We start from the raw sequence: 18,355 nt of genomic DNA, 5'->3' as shown, positions 1-18,355 counted from the left end.
TTGCCTCGTCTGTCAAATGGCCCCAGAGTGACCAAGTCGCGCAGCTGGCACGGGAGGTTGGTCCTCACTGCCTCCGCGGGTTGCAGAGTCTCAGGGGGTCCCGCAGCGTCGAGCGCGGGCTGGGCGTGGCCTCGGGCGGGCTGGGCGGGGCCTCGGGGCGTGCTGGGCGGGCTTCGGGCGGCCTGGGCGGGGCCGCACGTGGCCACGCCCTCGACCCGCCCCTCAAGCGCCGGCCGGAAAGAACGCGGTCGCCGACGTCGTGACGTCGTGTCGCGTCAGCCGCTTCCCGGGCTTGCGCGGTCACGTGGGCCGCTTTTGGCGCGAAAACTGGTCGCGGCGGACGGAGCGAGAGAGGAGAGCGGCGCGGAGATGGCGGTGAGCGCGGCGCGGGGCGCGGGGCGCGGGGCGCGGGGCGCGGGCCCGACTCCGCGCTCCGGTCGGGCGGGCCTGCCGGGCCTGCGGCCCCCCACCCCGGCGGCTCCCGGGCACCTCGGCCCGGCCGGCGCCTTCGGGCCCCCCTCCCCCCGCTGGTCTTCGTCAGCAGTCGCGCCTCCGGCCCAAGTGCCGGACCCCTTCGGGGGCGGCGGCCCTCGCGTCCCGCCGCCGCTGGGAGCTCCCCCCAGGGGTCCAGATGGGTGGGAAGCCGGGCCAGGGGCCGCAGCGGGCGGTCAGCCGGCCCAGGGGCCGCAGCAGGTGCCGAGGCGCAGGCCGGCGGGATCCGCGGTGCGGGGGGGACAGGCCGACGCCCCGAGTCGGGGGCGACGTGCCGGGGAGCGCAGTCGGCCCTCGCCCGCTCCAAGCCTGTCCCCTCTCGCAGGAATCCTCCGAGTCCTTCACGGTGGCGTCCAGCCCGGGCCCGCGGCGGCGCGCCAGCGAGCCCCTCACCTCCAGCCCCGGGCGGAGCAGCTCCCGGCGCACGGATGCCCTGACCTCCAGCCCTGGCCGGGACCTTCCTCCCTTTGAGGATGAGTCGGAGGGACTGCTGGGCACCGAGGGGCCCCTGGAGGAGGAGGAGGACGGAGAGGAGCTTATTGGAGATGGCATGGAGAGGTATGCAGTTCCAGGCCCCGCGCTCCATGGTTGACACAGGGAGTCCCTTCGGTGTCTGGCCTCCCTTGTTTGGGGTCCTGGAGAACCAGATACATCGGAGCCTCCTTGCCTTTGAATACATTTTGGTCCAGCTTCCAGGCGGAGACAGGTCTGTGGAGCCGCAGGGTACATGCTTGTAACTTGCTGTGTCTGCCTTACACCAGACCCTACCTAAGGCCCCCCGCCATGAGGTGTGCACCCAGGGGGGTCTCTAATCTGGGGCCACGTCGGCGATCCCAACTGGGGAGGTCAAGAAGCAGGCAGCCAAGTTTCTCTGCAGCTTCAGACAAACTGGGGATGGGGGTGGGTCTGATTAATGAAGGTTTGGATTCAGTTCAGCAAGCAGTTACTGTGGCTAATCTATACCAGACCCCGTGTTCACCCTTAGTAACAGATGTGCAAACATGTACTCACGGTCATGGAGGCTTAATGCTATGACCGCGGAGTAGAGCTCTGAGTGACCCAGGCTGGGCCCCACTACTGTCTGCCCGTGTTCACAGCCAGGACCCGGTCTGTACATTTGCCCCAGAATTGTCTGAACCCCCAGAGCCGCACAGACATTCTGCCTTGGGGCCCTGTGGCTCTGACTCGGGGGTGCCAGCCTTTGTGTGTTCATGCCACCGCGCAGTCAGCGGGGCGAGCCCTGTGGGAGCGTCGCAGGGGGTCTTTCAGGGGCACTGCGGACCATTTGTGCTGTTGGCGCAGATGCCGAGTCCTGGCAGATGGGCCCGGAGCAGCTTCCTCCCGGGCTCTGCGGGGCTGTGCGGGCAGGACGCCCCTCCCTTACTGCACTGCCTCTGCCCACCGCTCTCTGCTGCCCTGCCCTTCCAGTGCCAGGGCTCTGATAGAGGTTAGAGGACCGGTTGGGTCCAGTTAGGTTTTGTGTTTTGTAGCTTTTTAAAACGCGGTGTTCTCGAGGTATGGTTTCTGTAATACACCGGCTACGTCTTATAAGAATACAGCTCAGTGCTGCTCAGTAGACTTCCTCAGCTGTGCGGGCGTCAGCACAGTCCCGCCTTTCTGTCACCCCGGGAGATCCCTTGTACCTGGTCCAGTTCACCCATCCCCTCTCCCCACTGCTGGGCAGCCCGCAGCCCGCCCCTGTTCCTTTGGTCTGCTGTCTGAGCACCTCTTACACGTAGGGTCTGTGGTGCGCGTGTCCCGTGTGTGACGGATGTTTGGTGTCCCGTGGTTTTCACGGTCCGTGTTGGATCACGCGTCAGTACGTCAGTCCTTTTCCTGGCTGAGAAATGCTCTGTTTTATGGACAGGCTGCATTTTGTTTACCTGTTCATAGGTTGGAAGACACTTGGGTTCTTTGAAAGTTTTTAGCAATTGTGAATAGTGCTGCGGTGAGATTTTTATGTGAATGTGTATTTAAATTCTCTTGAAATGGCATTCCAGGTCCTAGGAATGGCATGGTTGGGTGGTGTGATAATTCTAATGTTAATTTTTTGAGGAACTGCCAAACTATTTTCCAAAGCAGTTGCATCGTTTTCAGTTCAGTTCAGTTCCTCAGTCGTGTCCGACTCTTTGTGACCCCATGAATCGCAGCACGCCAGGCCTCCCTGTCCATCACCAACTCCCGGAGTTCACTCAGACTCACGTCCATCGAGTCTGTGATGCCCTCCAGCCATCTCATCCTCGGCCGTCCCCTTCTCCTCCTTCCCTCAATCCCTCCCAGCATCAGAGTCTTTTCCAATGAGTCAACTCTTCGCATGAGGTGGCCAAAGTACTGAAGCTTCAGCTTTAGCAGCATTCATTCCAAAGAAATCCCAGGGTTGATCTCTTTCAGAATGGACTGTTTGGATCTCCTTGCAGTCCAAGGGACTCTCAAGAGTCTTCTCCAACACCACAGTTCAAAAGCATCAATGCTTCGGTGCTCAGCCTTCTTCACAGTCCAACTCTCACATCCATACATGACCACTGGAAAAACCATAGCCTTGACTAGACGGACCTTAGTCGGCAAAGTAATGTCTCTGCTTTTGAATAAAGTCTGACACTGTTTCCACTGTTTCCCCATCTATTTCCCATGAAGTGATGGGACCGGATGCCATGATCTTCGTTTTCTGAATGTTGAGCTTTAAGCCAACTTTTTCACTCTCCTCTTTCACTTTCATCAAGAGGATCTTTAGCTCCTCTTCACTTTCTGCCATAAGGGTGGTGTCATCTGCATATCTGAGGTTATATTTCTCCTGGCAGTCTTGATTCCAGCTTGTGCTTCTTCCAGCCCAGCGGTTCTCATGATGTACTCTGCATAGAAGTTAAATAAGCAGGGTGACCTTCCCACAAGTGCCGTCTGCTGGTCAATTTTTGCACGTTCTCGCCAACACCCGGCGTTTTCTGGGCTTTGTTAATAGCCAGCTTAATAGGCACGGTGTGGTATCTTACTGTGGTCTTGGTTTCCTTTTCTCTGATGGTCAGTGACATTGAGTGTCTGCTCGTCAGTGTGTCTTTGGGAAATGTGTCTTCGGGTCTTTGCCCGTCGTTTGATTGGTTAGCTTGATTTCTTATTACCGAGTTGTAAGAGCTTTAAAACTCTTATTCTGGATACGCTTTTATCACGTATGTGATTTGTAATTACTTTCTCCTCAACCTGTGGCTTTTTAAGCTTTAAAAAATGGTTTTGTTTGAGATGCATAATTTTAAATTTTGCTGAGATCGAATTTATCAAATTTTTTTATGCAGACTAATTAGAATTTCACTGATGGCCTCTCACATAATGTGAAATCCTAAACAAGTCAGTTGTTGTTGCCATCCTTCAGTCGCTCAGCCGCGTCCGACTCTTCTCGACCCCATGGACTGAAGCACGTCTGGCCTCCCTGTTCTTCACCATCTCCTGGAGTTTGCTCAAACTCATGTCCATTGAGTCGGTGATGCCATCCAGCCATCTCATCCTCTGTTGTCCCCTTGTCCTCCTGCCTTCTATATTTCCCAGCATCAGGGTCTTTTCTAATGAGTCTGCTCTTTCCATCAGGTGACCAGAGTATTGGAATTTCAACATCAGTCCTTTCAGTGAATATTCAGTGTTGATTTCCTTTAGGATTGACTGGTTGGATCTCCTTGCAGTCCAAGGGACTCTCAAGAGTCTTCTCCAACACCACAGTTCAAAAGCATCAATTCTTTGGTGCTCAGCCTTCTTTATGGTCCAACTCTCATATCCGTTCAGGAGTAATGGAAAAACCATAGCTTTGACTAGACGGACCTTTGTCAGCAAAGTAACGTTTCTGCTTTTTCATGTGCTAAGTTTGTCATAGCTTTCCTTCCAAGGAGCAAGCATCAGACAGACAGGTACCTTTTCCCGGAGGACACTTTGGATTCAGGAACTGCTGGCCCAGAAATGAAGCTGGCTGTGGGTTTTGTTTCTGGAATCAGGATTACGGGATTATGTGTTTTGAGACTGTCGCTTGACAGAGTTTATGGCACAAAAAAAGGAAAGTTAAGAAAGGCTATTCCCCCGTCACCACCTCCCGAGGGAACAAGAATCGAGAGGGCCGCAGAGGGCCAGTGTGGAGTTGGAGCCAGCTGGGCCCCTGCCGTTGGGTCGACTGTGGCACCCAGCCCTGTTGAGTGACGGTGGCAGGAATCCCCTGAGCCTTGAGCTGGGTTTCCTCCTCTTTCTGATGGAGGGTATGTATCTCTCCCAGAATGCCAGGGAGGGCAGCAGCGTTAGCTCTGAGGGTGGACATCGCTCCATTCAGTAACTGGTGGTGGTCAGGTGGAAGGTCTCTCCCTGCTGGGAGGGTGGAGCCGCGGGTGTGTTTGGGATAGGCTACTTGGGCTGGTGTGGGTGGGCCTCCCGGGTCCAGGGTTCTAGGTGGGGCAGCCAGAGGCCCTGCGAGAGGGGAGCGCTCCTGCCCGAGGGGAGCTGGGTAGGTGCTCTGGAGGCCCTTCCGGAGGGGGGGTTGGTGGGTCCTCTGACTCCTTTCCCTTTGGGTGCCCAGAGCTCCCCTTTTCGTGTGGAAGATGCACATGAAGTGAGCCTTCCTGTCTGCCGCACCGAGGGTGAGGTCAGGGGCATCAGGTCACTCGTGCGGTGTGCCCGCCTCCAGCCAGTCTCCAGACCACTTCTGCAGTCTGCAGGACGTCTTCCCGGGCACAGTGTCCTCAGCATCTCTGTCTTTGCAGGCTCCACCCCATTGTGTGTGTGTGTGTGTGTGTGTGTGTGTGCAGGCTCCACCCCATTGTGTGTGTGTGTGTGTGTGTGTGTGTGTGTGTGTGTGTGTGTGTGTGTTCCCCACGGGCCTCTGGAGCCTTGGGAGCCCAGATCCTGGTGCTCTTGTTGGCGGTTTGGGTGCTGACACCGCCTGTCCGGGCCCTGCAGGGACTACCGCGCCATCCCGGAGCTGGATGTCTATGAGGCTGAGGGGCTGGCCCTGGACGACGAGGACGTGGAGGAGCTGACGGCCAGTCAGAGGGAGGCGGCCGAGCGGGTCATGCGGCAGCGCGACCGGGAGGCGGGCCGCGGCCTGGGCCGCATGCGTCGCGGGCTCCTGTACGGTGGGTTTTCGGGGAGCCTGGGGCGGGGTGGGGGAAGCAGGGGGGCGCGGAGCCGGCCCTGAGCGCCTCCCGGCTCGCAGACAGCGACGACGAGGAGGAGGAGCGCCCCAGCCGGAAGCGGCGGCAGGTGGAGCGGGCCACGGAGGACGGCGAGGAGGAGGACATGATCGAGAGCGTGGAGAACCTGGAGGACCTCAAGGGCCACTCCGTGCGCGAGTGGGTGAGCATGGCCGGCCCGCGCCTGGAGATCCACCACCGCTTCAAGAACTTCCTGCGCACCCACGTGGACGGCCGCGGGCACAACGTGTTCAAAGAGCGCATCAGTGACATGTGCAAAGGTGCGCCCGCGCTGGGGCGGCGCGCTGGGGGCCCGGGGCGCTGGGGGCCTGCGGCGCTGGGGGCTGGGGGCCTGGGGCCGAGCCAGGGCTCTGCCTGCCGGGCGGGCCCCGCCTGCTCAGCCCGCCTCGCCCCACCCCCCAGAGAACCGCGAGAGCCTGGTGGTGAACTACGAGGACCTGGCGGCCCGGGAGCACGTGCTGGCCTACTTCCTGCCCGAGGCGCCCGCCGAGCTGCTGCAGATTTTCGACGAGGCGGCCCTGGAGGTGGTGCTGGCCATGTACCCCAAGTACGACCGCATCGCCAGCCGCATCCACGTGCGCATCTCCCACCTGCCGCTGGTGGAGGAGCTGCGCTCGCTCCGGTGAGTGCCCCCTCCCCCCAAGGCTGGGTCTGCAAGGCGGGCCCTCTGACGCCCCGCCCCGCCCGTGCCCTGAGCCCCGCCCTGACGCCCCGCCCCCGCAGGCAGCTGCACCTGAACCAGCTGATCCGCACCAGCGGCGTGGTGACCAGCTGCACGGGCGTCCTGCCCCAGCTCAGCATGGTCAAGTACAACTGCAACAAGTGTGGCTTCGTGCTGGGGCCCTTCTGCCAGTCCCAGAACCAGGAGGTGAAGCCGGGCTCCTGCCCCGAGTGCCAGTCAGCCGGCCCCTTTGAGGTCAACATGGAGGAGGTGAGTGCCAGCCAGACCTCGAGGTGGTCCAGATGCTTCCGTCTGAAACATCAGCGTTTACTGCTCTCTAGCAAATGGGAAGATCTGGAGAACTGCCCCTGCTCCCCCAGAGCCCTGCCCACAGCAAGTGGCGGGCTTGTCCTGACTCCCTGGGACCTGTCTGGCCTCTCGCAAGGTCACGATTGCCCTGTAGGGAGACCTGCTGTGCCGTCTGCGGGAGGCCCTACTTGAAGGCTCTGGGCCTTAAGCGCCTAGACATGTGATGCTCGGTTTTGCCCATGTTGGGGGGCCATCACGACCCCTGTGTGGGGCGCACATCTCTCCACCGTCTGTTGCCGTGAGTGTCAGGCTGACCCCTCACTGCTCCACAAATCTGAGAAGCGCCCAGGTTGGAGCTGCCTTGCCAGGGAGTGCCTGGCAGCCCACTGCCAGAGTCTGACCTGTTCAAAGTCAGGTGCACCTTGACCTGGGGAGGGTGGCTGCTGGGCTGGGCTCCAGGTGAGCCCCTGCCTTTGCCCAGAGGCCCCCACCCCCGTCCCCGTCTCGCTGGTCTCCTCCACTTAGGGTTACCCTGCCATACACGTTGCTCTGGACGCCTCCTGCCTAGGAGCAGAGGCATGGGCTCTGCGTGCGGGGACAGGAACTCGTGGGGAGTGGTCCTCACAGTGGAGATCCCGGAGGGCGTGCTCGGTGCCCAGGGCGGGCCTGCGTTAGTGGGTCTTCAGCGCCGCGTGGGGGCAGGTGCTGTCGTGGGTCCTATCTGGCCGATAAAGTAACAGCAGGCTGTCCGGCTAGGAGGTGGCCCAGAGGGTTGGAACTCAGGCCTTTTGACCCGGACCGCGTGCATTTAGCCACCGTCACGTAGCTCTTCTGGATGGTAGGGAAACGAGGCTGTTAGACTGCACGCACTGCGCTGCCCCGTGATTTGAGAGCAGGCCCACCTCCGGTGTAACTCGCTTCCTGGGTGCTGGTTTGATGCTTTTCCCGTGACCTGACTTCCCCCGTGTGGCCTCACCTGCAGTGTTCACGCCCCACCCCACGGGGTGGCACAGGGAGCCTCGTCCGCCGGCGTCACTTAGCTCAGGCCGCAGAGCAGCCCAGCTCCCACAGCCACACACACGGGATGAGCTGCAGGGCCCGGAGCGGGCTATGCGTCTGTGGAGGGAGGCGGCCGGAGCAGAGGTGGGGTGGGGTGCCAGTGCCCGTGGCTCCCTGCCCTCTCGGCCTGTGTCTCCTCGTCACCAGTGAGGATAACAAGCTGCACTCCCTGCCCGGGGCCGCGGTCCAGTCAGGTGACGAGTCGGTGCTCAGACCCCGGCCTCCGCCCCCGGGCAGGACGGCCCCTGAGTCCATGTCTGTTCTCTGCAGACCATCTACCAGAACTACCAGCGCATCCGAATCCAAGAGAGTCCCGGCAAAGTGGCAGCGGGCCGGCTGCCCCGCTCCAAGGACGCCATCCTCCTCGCGGACCTGGTAGACAGCTGCAAGCCGGGGGACGAGATTGTGAGTGCCCAGGGCCGAGGGGGCTGGTGTGGGCACTGTGGCTGGGCAGTGGTCAGCTCTCTGTTGCTGGGCCGAGCTTCTGTTGGGGTTCAGCGGCCGGGTGCCACATTTCTGCTGAGTTCAGCTCTCTTGGACCAGGGGCCCTGGGGAGAGGCAAGGTGGGGCCCGCACCAGGTCGGGCCCCCTGACCTCTCGGCCTCCCCCAGGAGCTGACCGGCATCTACCACAACAACTATGATGGGGCTCTCAACACCACCAACGGCTTCCCGGTCTTTGCCACTGTCATCCTTGCCAACCACGTGGCCAAGAAGGACAACAAGGTGGCCGTGGGCGAGCTGACCGACGAGGACGTGAAGATGATCACCAGCCTCTCCAAGGACCAGCAGATCGGGGAGAAGGCAGGTGGAAGGTGGTGGTGGGGGGGCCGCTGCCACAGAGCCTGGGTGCCTAGGGTCGCACCCCGGCCACCGCAAGCCTCTGTCTTGGTTCCGGGCCTTGGAAGCTGGGCCCTCGTTTTGATTCCCGTGTCCACTGAGTCCGCGTGCCTCGACGCGGGCTGTGCTCTCAGGGAAGAGCAACAGGAGGCCTCTCGGAGCCCGTGTTGCGTCCGGAGGACGGGGGAGTGCTCGGGCTGGACCGGAAACGTGGGAGCAGGAGGAACTCGGCGGGGGGTCATCCCCGGTGTCACCCGCCTCCCCGCAATCTGCCTCCTGGAAGAGCGCTCCCCAGTGCGGGCTGTCGTTTGCCCTTGAACGGCAGGCGTGTTTGCAGAGCCTGGAGAAACGGGGTTTACTGTCTAGAGATGAAGATATAAGTGGTTTCCGAGCAGTGCAGGGCTGAGGAGTGCCCACCGAGGGTCAGCGTGTGAGCACGCTTGCGACAGTCTTGGTCGCAGGGCGCACAGTTCCTGTCCTTGAGTCCTGCCGGGTCTGCGCTTGGCCCCTCAGGTCCCCCTCCCCTCCCCTCGCCTCCCACGTGCTGTCCACCTGTTGCCGCACTGCCCGCTGTCTCCCGGACTGCTCTCTGCCCGCAGCACAGGGCCCTGCACCCCACTGGCGCTGTTATCCATCCGCCGAGATTGGGGCCCCCCGGGGAATAGGACTCACGGGTCTGCCAGCGCTCTGGGTCGGGGAGACGCTCTGGGGCTGCGCCCAGGCCTCCAGCAGGGAGTTGGACCTGGTCGTTGCTGTCACGGGGCTCCTCCTTTCCTGGGTCCCAGTAACACCTCGGCCCCTCTCGCCTCCCTGAAGAAAACCGGTGCTGGCGTGACAGACGTGTTCAGACTCCCGATGAGCGTTTGGGCGGGTTTCCAAGGGCGGGGACTCCGTGTCCCGGGCACGTGTCAGCTTGCCTGCGCGTGCACCTGTTTGCGGGCAGTGGGGGGTCCACATGGGGGTCTGCGGCCCTCCCAGCCCCCTGCCCTGCCTGTGCCGTGGCCTCCTGCCCCCACCTGCTCTGCTGTTCTGCAGAGCGAGGCAGCTGGATTCTGAACAGGGTGGCGCCGAGGATGCCCGTCGCCGCCGAGCCCGGGAAGCTGCTCCCTTCTGCGTCCGCCTGTCCGGGCTGGCCTCTGACATATCCGGGAAGAGTCTAGGGGGGGCCTTGGTCCTGCCTGCTCCTTGCCCGTGATGCTCAGATCAAGGCCTCGGGTGGACGAGGCGACCCCCCAACACCCGCCCGTCTGAGCCCCGTGGGGGGTTGGCCAGCAGTGGCCTCGTGTCGAGTCTGCCGTTAGGGTGGGCATTCTTGCCAGCCACGGGGAACGCCTCTGCGACTCTAGAGGCGCGTTGAAAGGATTACAGGCAGGTCCAGAAGCAGTTAGGCGCTTTGACCCGCTCGGGCCAGAGTCTGCAGACCCGGCGACGGTGGGGTCAGCACGCCCCGTGTGCCGGCGGGTTTTGGCGCGTGGTTTTCTCTGTCTTTAATGCTTGCATGAGTGATTCCTTAGAATTAGGTTTCACCTAGAAACGTGGGCACCCAGGTTTGGACGGCCCGAGCCAGGCGCTCCGTGCTGCTGGCGTGCTCCGTGGCCGCTGCCCTGGGCTGGTTCTACCCCGTCTCGCCGCTTGCTGCCGTGGTTGATTCCTCCCACCCGAGTCCCACCGCCCACCCGGCCCCCCGTCTGGCCGTGTTGGGTTTTGTGAGCTCGGCCTCTGATGGGCGAGGCTTCTGAGAGATGGGGCTCCTGCCTGATGCGGAGACCCTGGAGATGGACGGGGGTGCAGAGCCAGGAGCTGGACTCGGGCTTGAGTTCCGGCGTTGTGCTTCATGTGGCGGGGTGAGCAGCCCGACTGTGGGGCTGGGGCGGGGTCGTGCCCAGCCCTGGAGCCATCTGAAAGGTGAGTCCATGGGCACATGGGGTGGCTGCAGCCGCCACCTCTCTGTCCAGCAGGAGGACCGTGCTTGTGGGGCGGGAGGATGAGCTCAGACGGCAGGGGCGCCTCCACGCGGTGGGTGGCAGGCAGGGCCGGCAGGGTTTGGCGGGAGCAGAGGAGTCTGGGGTTGTCCTGCCCTGTGCTCAGCAGCGGGCGGCTCATTCCTCCCGTGACACGGAGGTCAAGAGGGTAAGCGGACTAACCCCGGGGAAGCGGGTGTCTCCCCCTCAGGTCTGGGCTTGATGTTGCCTGTCTCACCGGGCGCTGAAAGCACTGTCACTTCTGGCCCTTGGGCCGCAGCGAGGCCCCGGGGAGCCTGCAGGCACGGCCGGGGGAGGCAGGCTGCTGCCCTCGGCCCCGCGGGGGGCGTCGCCTCATCCTGCCGCGTGCCTGGTGCCCACACAGCGCCGGCCGTGGTCTGGGCGGAGGGTCCTGGCTGGCAGTCCTGACCCCCAGGGCGTGTGGGCGGATGAGCAGCCCAGGGTGACTGTCTCCCGACAGAGACGGGGCCTTCCTGGGAGGCTCACTTGAGTGCTTGGGAGCGAGCCATTTGCAGAGGGTGGGCTGTGTTCTGTTACTCGTGACGTCGGGGATTGCATGAGGTGCCCACATCACGGGGCGGGGCGGGGGTCTCGCTGGGGTGGCCGGCTTCCAGCCCTGCTCCCAGGGGCCAGTCTCTGCTTCCTCTGTGGGGCTCCCCTGTGTGGGAGTGTCTGTGGGGACTCGGCTCAGGTTTTGAGTCCGGTGTGGTGGTGTGAGGACCCCCCGGGGCCTTTGCTGGCATGTCTGCTCCTTGAGGTCGGGGCTGGTCTGCTCCGTGGGGTGCCTCCTGGTGCCACTGGTTCAGACCTGGGGTGGCACCGGCACCTAGGTCAGTGAGTCTGCGAGAGGCTGTCTTCCCTGAGCCCGGGCCTGCCGCCGCCTCACACTGAAATCGTGTAGCTGGCTCCCTGGTGGTCTTCCTCCTCCGAAGAGCTTCCTGCAGTCGGCGTCCAGGCGCGGTCGGTCCGCGTGTGGGGACGGTCGGCTGTCTCCTGCCCTGAGGTGTCCCCTCCAGCCCGTCTTTCGCTGCAGTTTTCCTGTGGGAGGCCCAGGTCGTTTGTCCTCCGAGCCTTCTGCAGCCCGAACGCTGCCACCCTCGTCCTGCACGAGCACCTTCCTGTCGCCTGCTTCCGTAAATCGTTCGGAGGCTTGGTCAGACGGGGCGGGTTTTTCTTGGGTGGGGGGCTGAGGTGGACCCCCAGGGGCAGGCGGTGCCCACTTGTCTCTGCCGTATGCAGCCCAGACGCGCTTTCGCTGTGTGGGTCCTTCACAGGGGCTGTGGGAGGCCCGGCCTCTGGCTCGGCTCTGCCCCTTCCCTGCTGGACATCCTGGGCCCAGAGAAGCTTTTCTTCGTCAACTACCTAACTGCCCGGGGGGCTCCTGGAGGAAAAGCAAGATGGTGCTCATATTCCTTGATTCACCAGTTTTCAGGGTATAAAGAGTCTTCCCCCCGACCCGAGCTTCAGGGTCAGCGCAGACGTGGGCCCGACGTCGCTGGGGTTTGGCTCCTCGGTCAGCGCCCCTTGGCGCCCTGTGTCCGTGCCTTGCCAGTGACCTTGTTCACGTCGGCTCTCGGCCGGCGCCCATGGGCAGATCTGGGTGCATCCTTGCTGTCCTGCGTGTTTCTGCACACTTCCTGCCCCGGACTTTGCGTCAGCGCTGCCCCCAGCGCACCCGCCGGAAGTGTGGTTCTCCTCTCAGTGGGGGTGGCCCCAGGGAGAGAGACAGGCCCCCAGGGCACTGCCCTGGACGCTGTCCCCGGTGCACACAGGCCTGCCGCTGCTCGGGCCGGGTCTTGCAGTAGGTTTTAGGGGCGAGGAAAGAACTAGCAGAAGGGCCCGTGCTGTGAAAACAGGCGTTGCCTCCGGACAGACCACGTGCAGCCAGGCGGGAGGCAGTCGGCGGGGCTGGGCCCGTTCCCAGGAGGGTGTGCAGGTCACCCGCGCACGGGACAGACCGCCCTCCCATGCCCTGGTCCAGGGGTCAGATCCCAGCGTCCCCCTTCAGGGCACTCGAGGGCCCCCTTCCCGAGGTGGATGCTGGTCCAGCCACCTGGTCTGAGCTGCATTGGCTTTGTGGACACGGTGGGTCTGCAGGGCCCCTCACAGGGTGGGGCGGGAGGCCGAGGACGGAGGCGGTCATGTCTATCAGAAGACGTCTCTGACATCTCTCGTATCTTCAGGCTCGCATGGATTTTGAGAGAGCCTTTCTCCCTATTAAACACACACACACACTCCTCCCAGGGAAGCCCTCCAGTTCTGTGACTCGGAAGGAGGCCCCGAGTCGGCGGATGGGGACACCCGTGCGGGGCCTGAGCACACGGCTGACCGTTCCCTTCTCCCCTCACCCCCAGATCTTTGCCAGCATTGCTCCTTCCATCTACGGGCACGAGGACATCAAGCGAGGCCTGGCGCTGGCCCTGTTCGGAGGGGAGCCCAAGAACCCCGGTGAGCAGGGGCGGGCCATCCCGTGGGGAGATGTGAGCGTGTGTCTGTCCCCTCCCCTTCTCAACCCTCGAGGCCCCGTGGGCCGCCTGCTCGGCTTGGGCCCTCCTGTAGGTCACGGGTCAGGGGTGAGGGGGTGCGGGGGCAGACCCGTGCGGTCATTCGTGTGGACCGCAGCAGAGCGTCTCCATCTCCAAGGCTGGCATCGTCACCTCCCTGCAGGCCCGCTGCGCGTGGGCTGGCACGTACAGCTGCACGGCATCTGGAGCGTGTTGCTCCTCGCGCACTGCTGCCTGCCTGTGAGGGGCGCACTGCTGCCTGCCTGTGAGGGGCTGTCCGGCCTCGCCCCCGTGGGCGCACCCAGCATGCGCTCCTCCTCCCAAGTGACCGTGTCCTGGTCCGCACGGGCTGCGTCCAGCTGTCCTGGCGGGAGAGCTCGCGCACGGCCTCCAAGGTTCACGTCACGAAGAGCATCTTGGCGTCCACCCCCCATCCCGGGCCCCACTCCTCTGGGTTCTGTGCTCACAGGGGAAAGGTGTCCTGGGCATCCCACCTCTCTCCCGGAAGAAGCTTGTGTCGGTGGTGCTGGGCTGGGGGGTCATCCTGAGCCCGTCACCCCTCTGCAGGCGGCAAGCACAAGGTGCGTGGCGACATCAACGTGCTGCTGTGTGGGGACCCCGGCACAGCTAAGTCGCAGTTCCTCAAGTACGTGGAGAAGGTGTCCAGCCGGGCCATCTTCACCACCGGCCAGGGTGCCTCGGCCGTGGGCCTCACCGCATATGTTCAGCGCCACCCGGTCAGCCGGGAGTGGACCCTGGAGGCTGGCGCCCTGGTGCTGGCTGACCGAGGAGTGTGCCTCATTGATGAATTTGACAAGGTGGGGCCCTGGGCCGCGGAGGTGTGTGCGGGCCTCGGTGGGGAGCCCGGGGCTTCATCTGAGTGAGCAGGCGCGTCAAGAGCCCCGTTGGCCCCCCGCGCAGATGAACGACCAGGACAGGACCAGCATCCACGAGGCCATGGAGCAGCAGAGCATCTCCATCTCCAAGGCCGGCATCGTCACCTCCCTGCAGGCCCGCTGCACCGTCATCGCCGCCGCCAACCCCATAGGTAGGAGTGCGGCGCCGGGGGGCCTGGACCCAGGGCCCCGCCCCCCGTCCGAGGGAGGGACCCAGCCTCGGAAGGCGCGCCTCTCTCCCGCGCTGCGTGTGGGGGCAGGGGTGGAAGGCCGGAGACGCCCCAACTCTCGCGGAGCCACGCGCTCGGGGGCCGGGAGGAGCACCTGGTGCGTCCCGTCGGGCAGGGCTGGCGCTGGTCTCAGCCTGCACGTGGCTGGAGGGCCGTGGACCCGTGTGGACGCCCGGGGCGGGCGCTCTGTCCGTCTCCTCCCCTCCCACCACTGTGGCCACGCGGGTCAAGAAGAGGGTCCTCTGGGAGCAGGAGCCCTGAGACCAACCGCCTCTGTGTCCCAGGCGGCCGCTACGACCCCTCACTCACCTTCTCAGAGAACGTGGACCTCACCGAGCCCATCATCTCCCGCTTCGACGTCCTGTGTGTGGTCAGGGACACGGTGGACCCCGTGCAGGTACGCAGCCCGGGGCCTGGGGCTGTGCGCCGAGCTCGGGGGCCTCACGTGGGTCCCGGGGCGGCAGGCTCGGAAGGGCCGCTCGACGGTCGTGGACTCCACGCTTGTTCTGAGTCCAGAGGTCCTTGATTTCTGTCCTTGGCCGCCCCCTCCCCCGGTGTGGACACGCTCCGCCACTGCCTCCCGAGTCCACTCGCTTCTCGATGCTCCAGCCCCACCCCAGCCCCTCCTCCGGCGCGCGCCCTGCGGCCTTGGTGCTGGTCCCCCGGCCTCCACCCTCACAGCCACCCAGCTCCCCTGTCGGAAGCAGCTGTCTGTGCGGACACGGGCGGGCCTGCCTCTGCTTGGCCTCCCCTCCCTCCTCACGAGCAGGGAGCCCGCCGTGCCGCGAGGTCTCCCCCCGCTCCTCTCTCGCACTGCCTTGTGACCTCTCGCTTGGGCTTCACGCTCGTTCCAGGTGTCGTGACCGGGGCTCTGCTGACCCCAGTGGGGGTCCAGTCCTCGGGCCTCCAGCCCACCCTTCTGTCTCTCTTCACCCTGTAGCTAAGCCCACCCCCCCCTCAGTCTCCTCTGCCATTCTGGGGGTGCGCCCCACTCACTGTCCACCTTCCCCCCGCCCTGGAGTTTTGGGTCCACAGTGAGCAGAGGACGCATTGTTGGAGGGTGTTGTAGGGGGTTTATGGTCTCTGCACTGGGCTCACCCTGCTCCTCTGCCATCTCAGGATGAGATGCTGGCCCGTTTCGTGGTTGGCAGCCACGTCAGACACCACCCCAGCAACAAGGAGGACGGGGGCCCGGGGGGCGCCCCGGAGCCTGCTATGCCCAACACCTACGGCGTGGAGCCCCTGCCCCAGGAGGTGCTGAGGAAGTACATCACCTACGCCAAGGAGAAGGTCCACCCGAAGCTCAACCAGATGGACCAGGACAAGGTGGCCAAGATGTATAGTGACCTGAGGAAGGAGTCCATGGTGAGGGCCCTGCCCCCGAGCCCCGTCCGTGGTTAGTGGGCCCAGGGCGGGGCAGGGAGGCCCGAAAGGCGCGGCGCTCACGCGGCCTCCCAGTCGTTCACCAGGCAGTGCGGTCGCTCAGGCCTGTCTGACTCTCTGCGGCCCCGTGCACTGCAGCACGCCAGGGCTCCCTGTCCATCACCAACTCCCGGAGCTTACCCAAACATGTCCTTCAAGTCGGTGAAGCCGTCCAGCCGTCTCATCCTCTGTCGTCCCCTTCTCCTGCCTTTGCTCTTTCCCAGCATCAGGGTCTCTTCCATGAGTCCGTTTGCGTATAGACGGAACTTACACGCATATGCGTGCGCCTCAGTGTGGGGCTGGTTCTGGCTCACTCCATGGAGGGAGAATTTAAGGGCAGGTTGCTCCCTCACCCGCCCAGTCCCACAGCCATCTTCCTCGCCTCCCCCTGACCGTTGTCACTGGCGCGGGCCTTTGCAGAGGGATAGGGCAGGCTTCACAGGAGCAGTCTGTCCCCCCATGCTCACGGCACCGTGGGGCCCCTGGTGTCGGTCAGAGACAAGCACAGCCGCCCCCAGGCGTGTGCACTGTAGATGCCAGGAGCTGGCGGGCGTAGCGGGCGTGAGCCTTCGCGCTTCGTGTGAGTGGAAGTGCCGGCGCAGCTGGCTCAGGCAGCCTCCCTGCTGCGGAGTGGTCAGCCGGGCCCTTGGCAGTGCCCGCCCTGTGGCTCCTCCTGGCCTGGCTGCCCCACAGCGCCCTGACGCGGTCCCCCCTCCAGGCCACGGGCAGCATCCCCATCACCGTGCGGCACATTGAGTCCGTGATCCGCATGGCCGAGGCCCATGCGCGCATGCACCTGCGGGACTACGTCATGGAGGACGACGTGAACATGGCCATCCGCGTGATGCTCGAGAGCTTCGTGGACACGCAGAAGTTCAGCGTCATGCGTGGCATGCGGAAGGTGGGCCCAGCCATCTGTGGGTGGGGCATGGCGCTCAGGAGGCAGGGGCGCCTGGCTGTGGGTGCAGGGCTTGAGCTGCGCGGGTGGAGCACGGGAGGTGGGGCTGGTGCCTTGTGGGCGGAGCATAGGAGGCGGGACCTCACTCTGCCACGACCCCAAAGCTTGAGTTGTGTGGGTGGAGCATGGGGCGGGGCCTTAGCTGGGGGTGTGGCATGCAGGAGGCGGGGTCTGAGCTGCGTGGGCGTGGCATAGAACAGGGAGGCGGGGCCTCAGCTGGGGACGTGGCATGGAGTGCAGGAGGCAGGGCCTGAGCTACATGGGCGGGGCATAAAGCTGGGGGCGGGGCTTTAGTTGTGTGGGTGGAGCACGGGGCGGGGCCTCAGCTAGGGGCATGGCATGCAGGAGGCGGGGCCTGAGCTACATGGGCGGGGTATAGAGCAGGGAGGTGGGGCCTGAGCCCTGGCTGGAGGCTCACGTGCTGTTCTCTCAGACGTTTGCCCGCTACCTGTCGTTCCGCCGGGACAACAATGAGCTGCTGCTGTTCATCCTGAAGCAGCTGGTGGCCGAGCAGGTGACCTATCAGCGTAACCGCTTCGGGGCTCAGCAGGACACGATCGAAGTTCCCGAGAAGGACTTGGCGGACAAGGTACGGGCGTGGTGGTCAGAACGCGCGCGTCTCCCTCGTCCTGCCAAGGAGCCCGGCTGGGCCAGCTCGCAGCTTGTCTTGAGTTCAGGGGCGTCGGCAGGCTACGGTTCTAACCTCCGTGCCCAGTGGCAGATTGCCCGGCGGCCGCAGGCCTGTTCGCTCCTCCTGGTGATGGGGACGGAGCCCGCGGTCCGCAGGGCTCACCCGACGTCCCCTCTCCCAGGCCCGGCAGATCAACATCCACAGCCTGTCCGCCTTCTACGACAGCGAGCTCTTCCGGGTGCACAAGTTCACCCACGACCGGAAGCGCAAGGTCATCCTGCAGCAGTTCTAGCGTCCAGGCTTCACTCTGCCCCGGGGCCCAAAGCCAAATGGCGCGGACTCCCCCGCCGGCGTCCGCCTGGGTGTCTGTTTCTTCTGCTCTGCCATCTGGGGACTCATCTTGCAGGGCTGCGTTTTCAGCACCCACCTCCCACCAGCTGCACCCCCTGCAGGAGTTTTGCCTCACCTCCTTCGAGGTGCTTGTACTCAGGACCCGGAGTGGAGGAGGCCGCTGTGCTGGGGGACCGAAGCCGTAAGGGTTTCACCAGGGTTGTTGGCCTCTTGGCCTGAGTTCCGGACTTGCAGTCCGGGAACTGAACTGTGTCCCACCGGCTTGTCTCGGCTCCGGTGAGTAGAGACAGCCTGTGGGTCAGCACAGCCTGGCGCCCTCTGACAGCCCCACAGCCTTAGCTCGTGGCGATAGGGCGGGATGGGGTCGGGGGGGAGGTCCTTGGAGCCGGGCCGGCCCTGCCCGTTGCTGGGACGCTCTGCTCTGCCTGGCTGCCTTCCCACGCTGCCTTTTGTACATTCAGTTCTTTCTGTGGTTTTAGTTTTTAATAAAGTCGAGTGAACCTGAACATTGGCGTCTGTCCAGTTTTCATGGGAGAACCCAGGCTTTCTTGCGCTTCCTCTGAGGTTCTCTGCTTCTGTTTCTGCCTCTGGCTTTCTGGGGGTGTGGATCAGGCTGAGGGGGGCGTTGCTTTGTGGGTGTGGGTCTCTCTGGGGAGTTTGGTTAGCACTTGCTGTCTGTATGGGACCAAGGGACCTTGGGACAGGCTTGTACACCCGGAGGGGCCGGTGGTGCTCGCCCCGGCACCCCTGTGCTTGGACAGCTGCCCTGGGCGGTGCGCTCCTGCAGGCCTTCCGATGCCTGCCTGGGACGGAGCACAAGCGTCTCCTTGGGCTGGACCTTCCCCGT

At 63.8% G+C, this 18,355-nt stretch overlaps 1 protein-coding gene across 2 annotated transcripts; it reads left to right on the top strand.

Annotated features, from left to right (window-relative positions):
• Positions 1–251: 251 nt before the first annotated feature.
• MCM2 (minichromosome maintenance complex component 2) lies at positions 252–18,014 on the top strand. Of its 2 annotated transcripts, none has more exons than XM_069562228.1 (16): positions 252–375; positions 818–1,050; positions 5,413–5,588; positions 5,669–5,926; positions 6,069–6,288; positions 6,390–6,597; positions 7,966–8,100; positions 8,307–8,498; positions 12,871–12,964; positions 13,588–13,838; positions 13,942–14,068; positions 14,431–14,543; positions 15,266–15,511; positions 16,287–16,469; positions 16,960–17,115; positions 17,339–18,014. In XM_069562228.1, exons 1-16 carry the CDS (start codon positions 370–372, stop codon positions 17,447–17,449), a joined length of 2,709 nt encoding a protein of 902 aa, XP_069418329.1. In that variant the 5' UTR covers positions 252–369; the 3' UTR covers positions 17,450–18,014. The 2 variants fall into 2 exon arrangements, with proteins under 2 accessions (XP_069418329.1, XP_069418328.1); XM_069562227.1 differs by having other exon boundaries at positions 293–375; positions 14,464–14,543.
• Positions 18,015–18,355: the final 341 nt, after the last annotated feature.

This window comes from Ovis canadensis, chromosome 19 (assembly GCF_042477335.2).
Source record: "Ovis canadensis isolate MfBH-ARS-UI-01 breed Bighorn chromosome 19, ARS-UI_OviCan_v2, whole genome shotgun sequence".
NCBI classification, from domain to species: domain Eukaryota; kingdom Metazoa; phylum Chordata; class Mammalia; order Artiodactyla; family Bovidae; genus Ovis; species Ovis canadensis.
The sequence above is the reverse complement of the archived record's forward strand: the minus strand, read 5'-3'. Positions and strand labels throughout refer to the sequence as shown.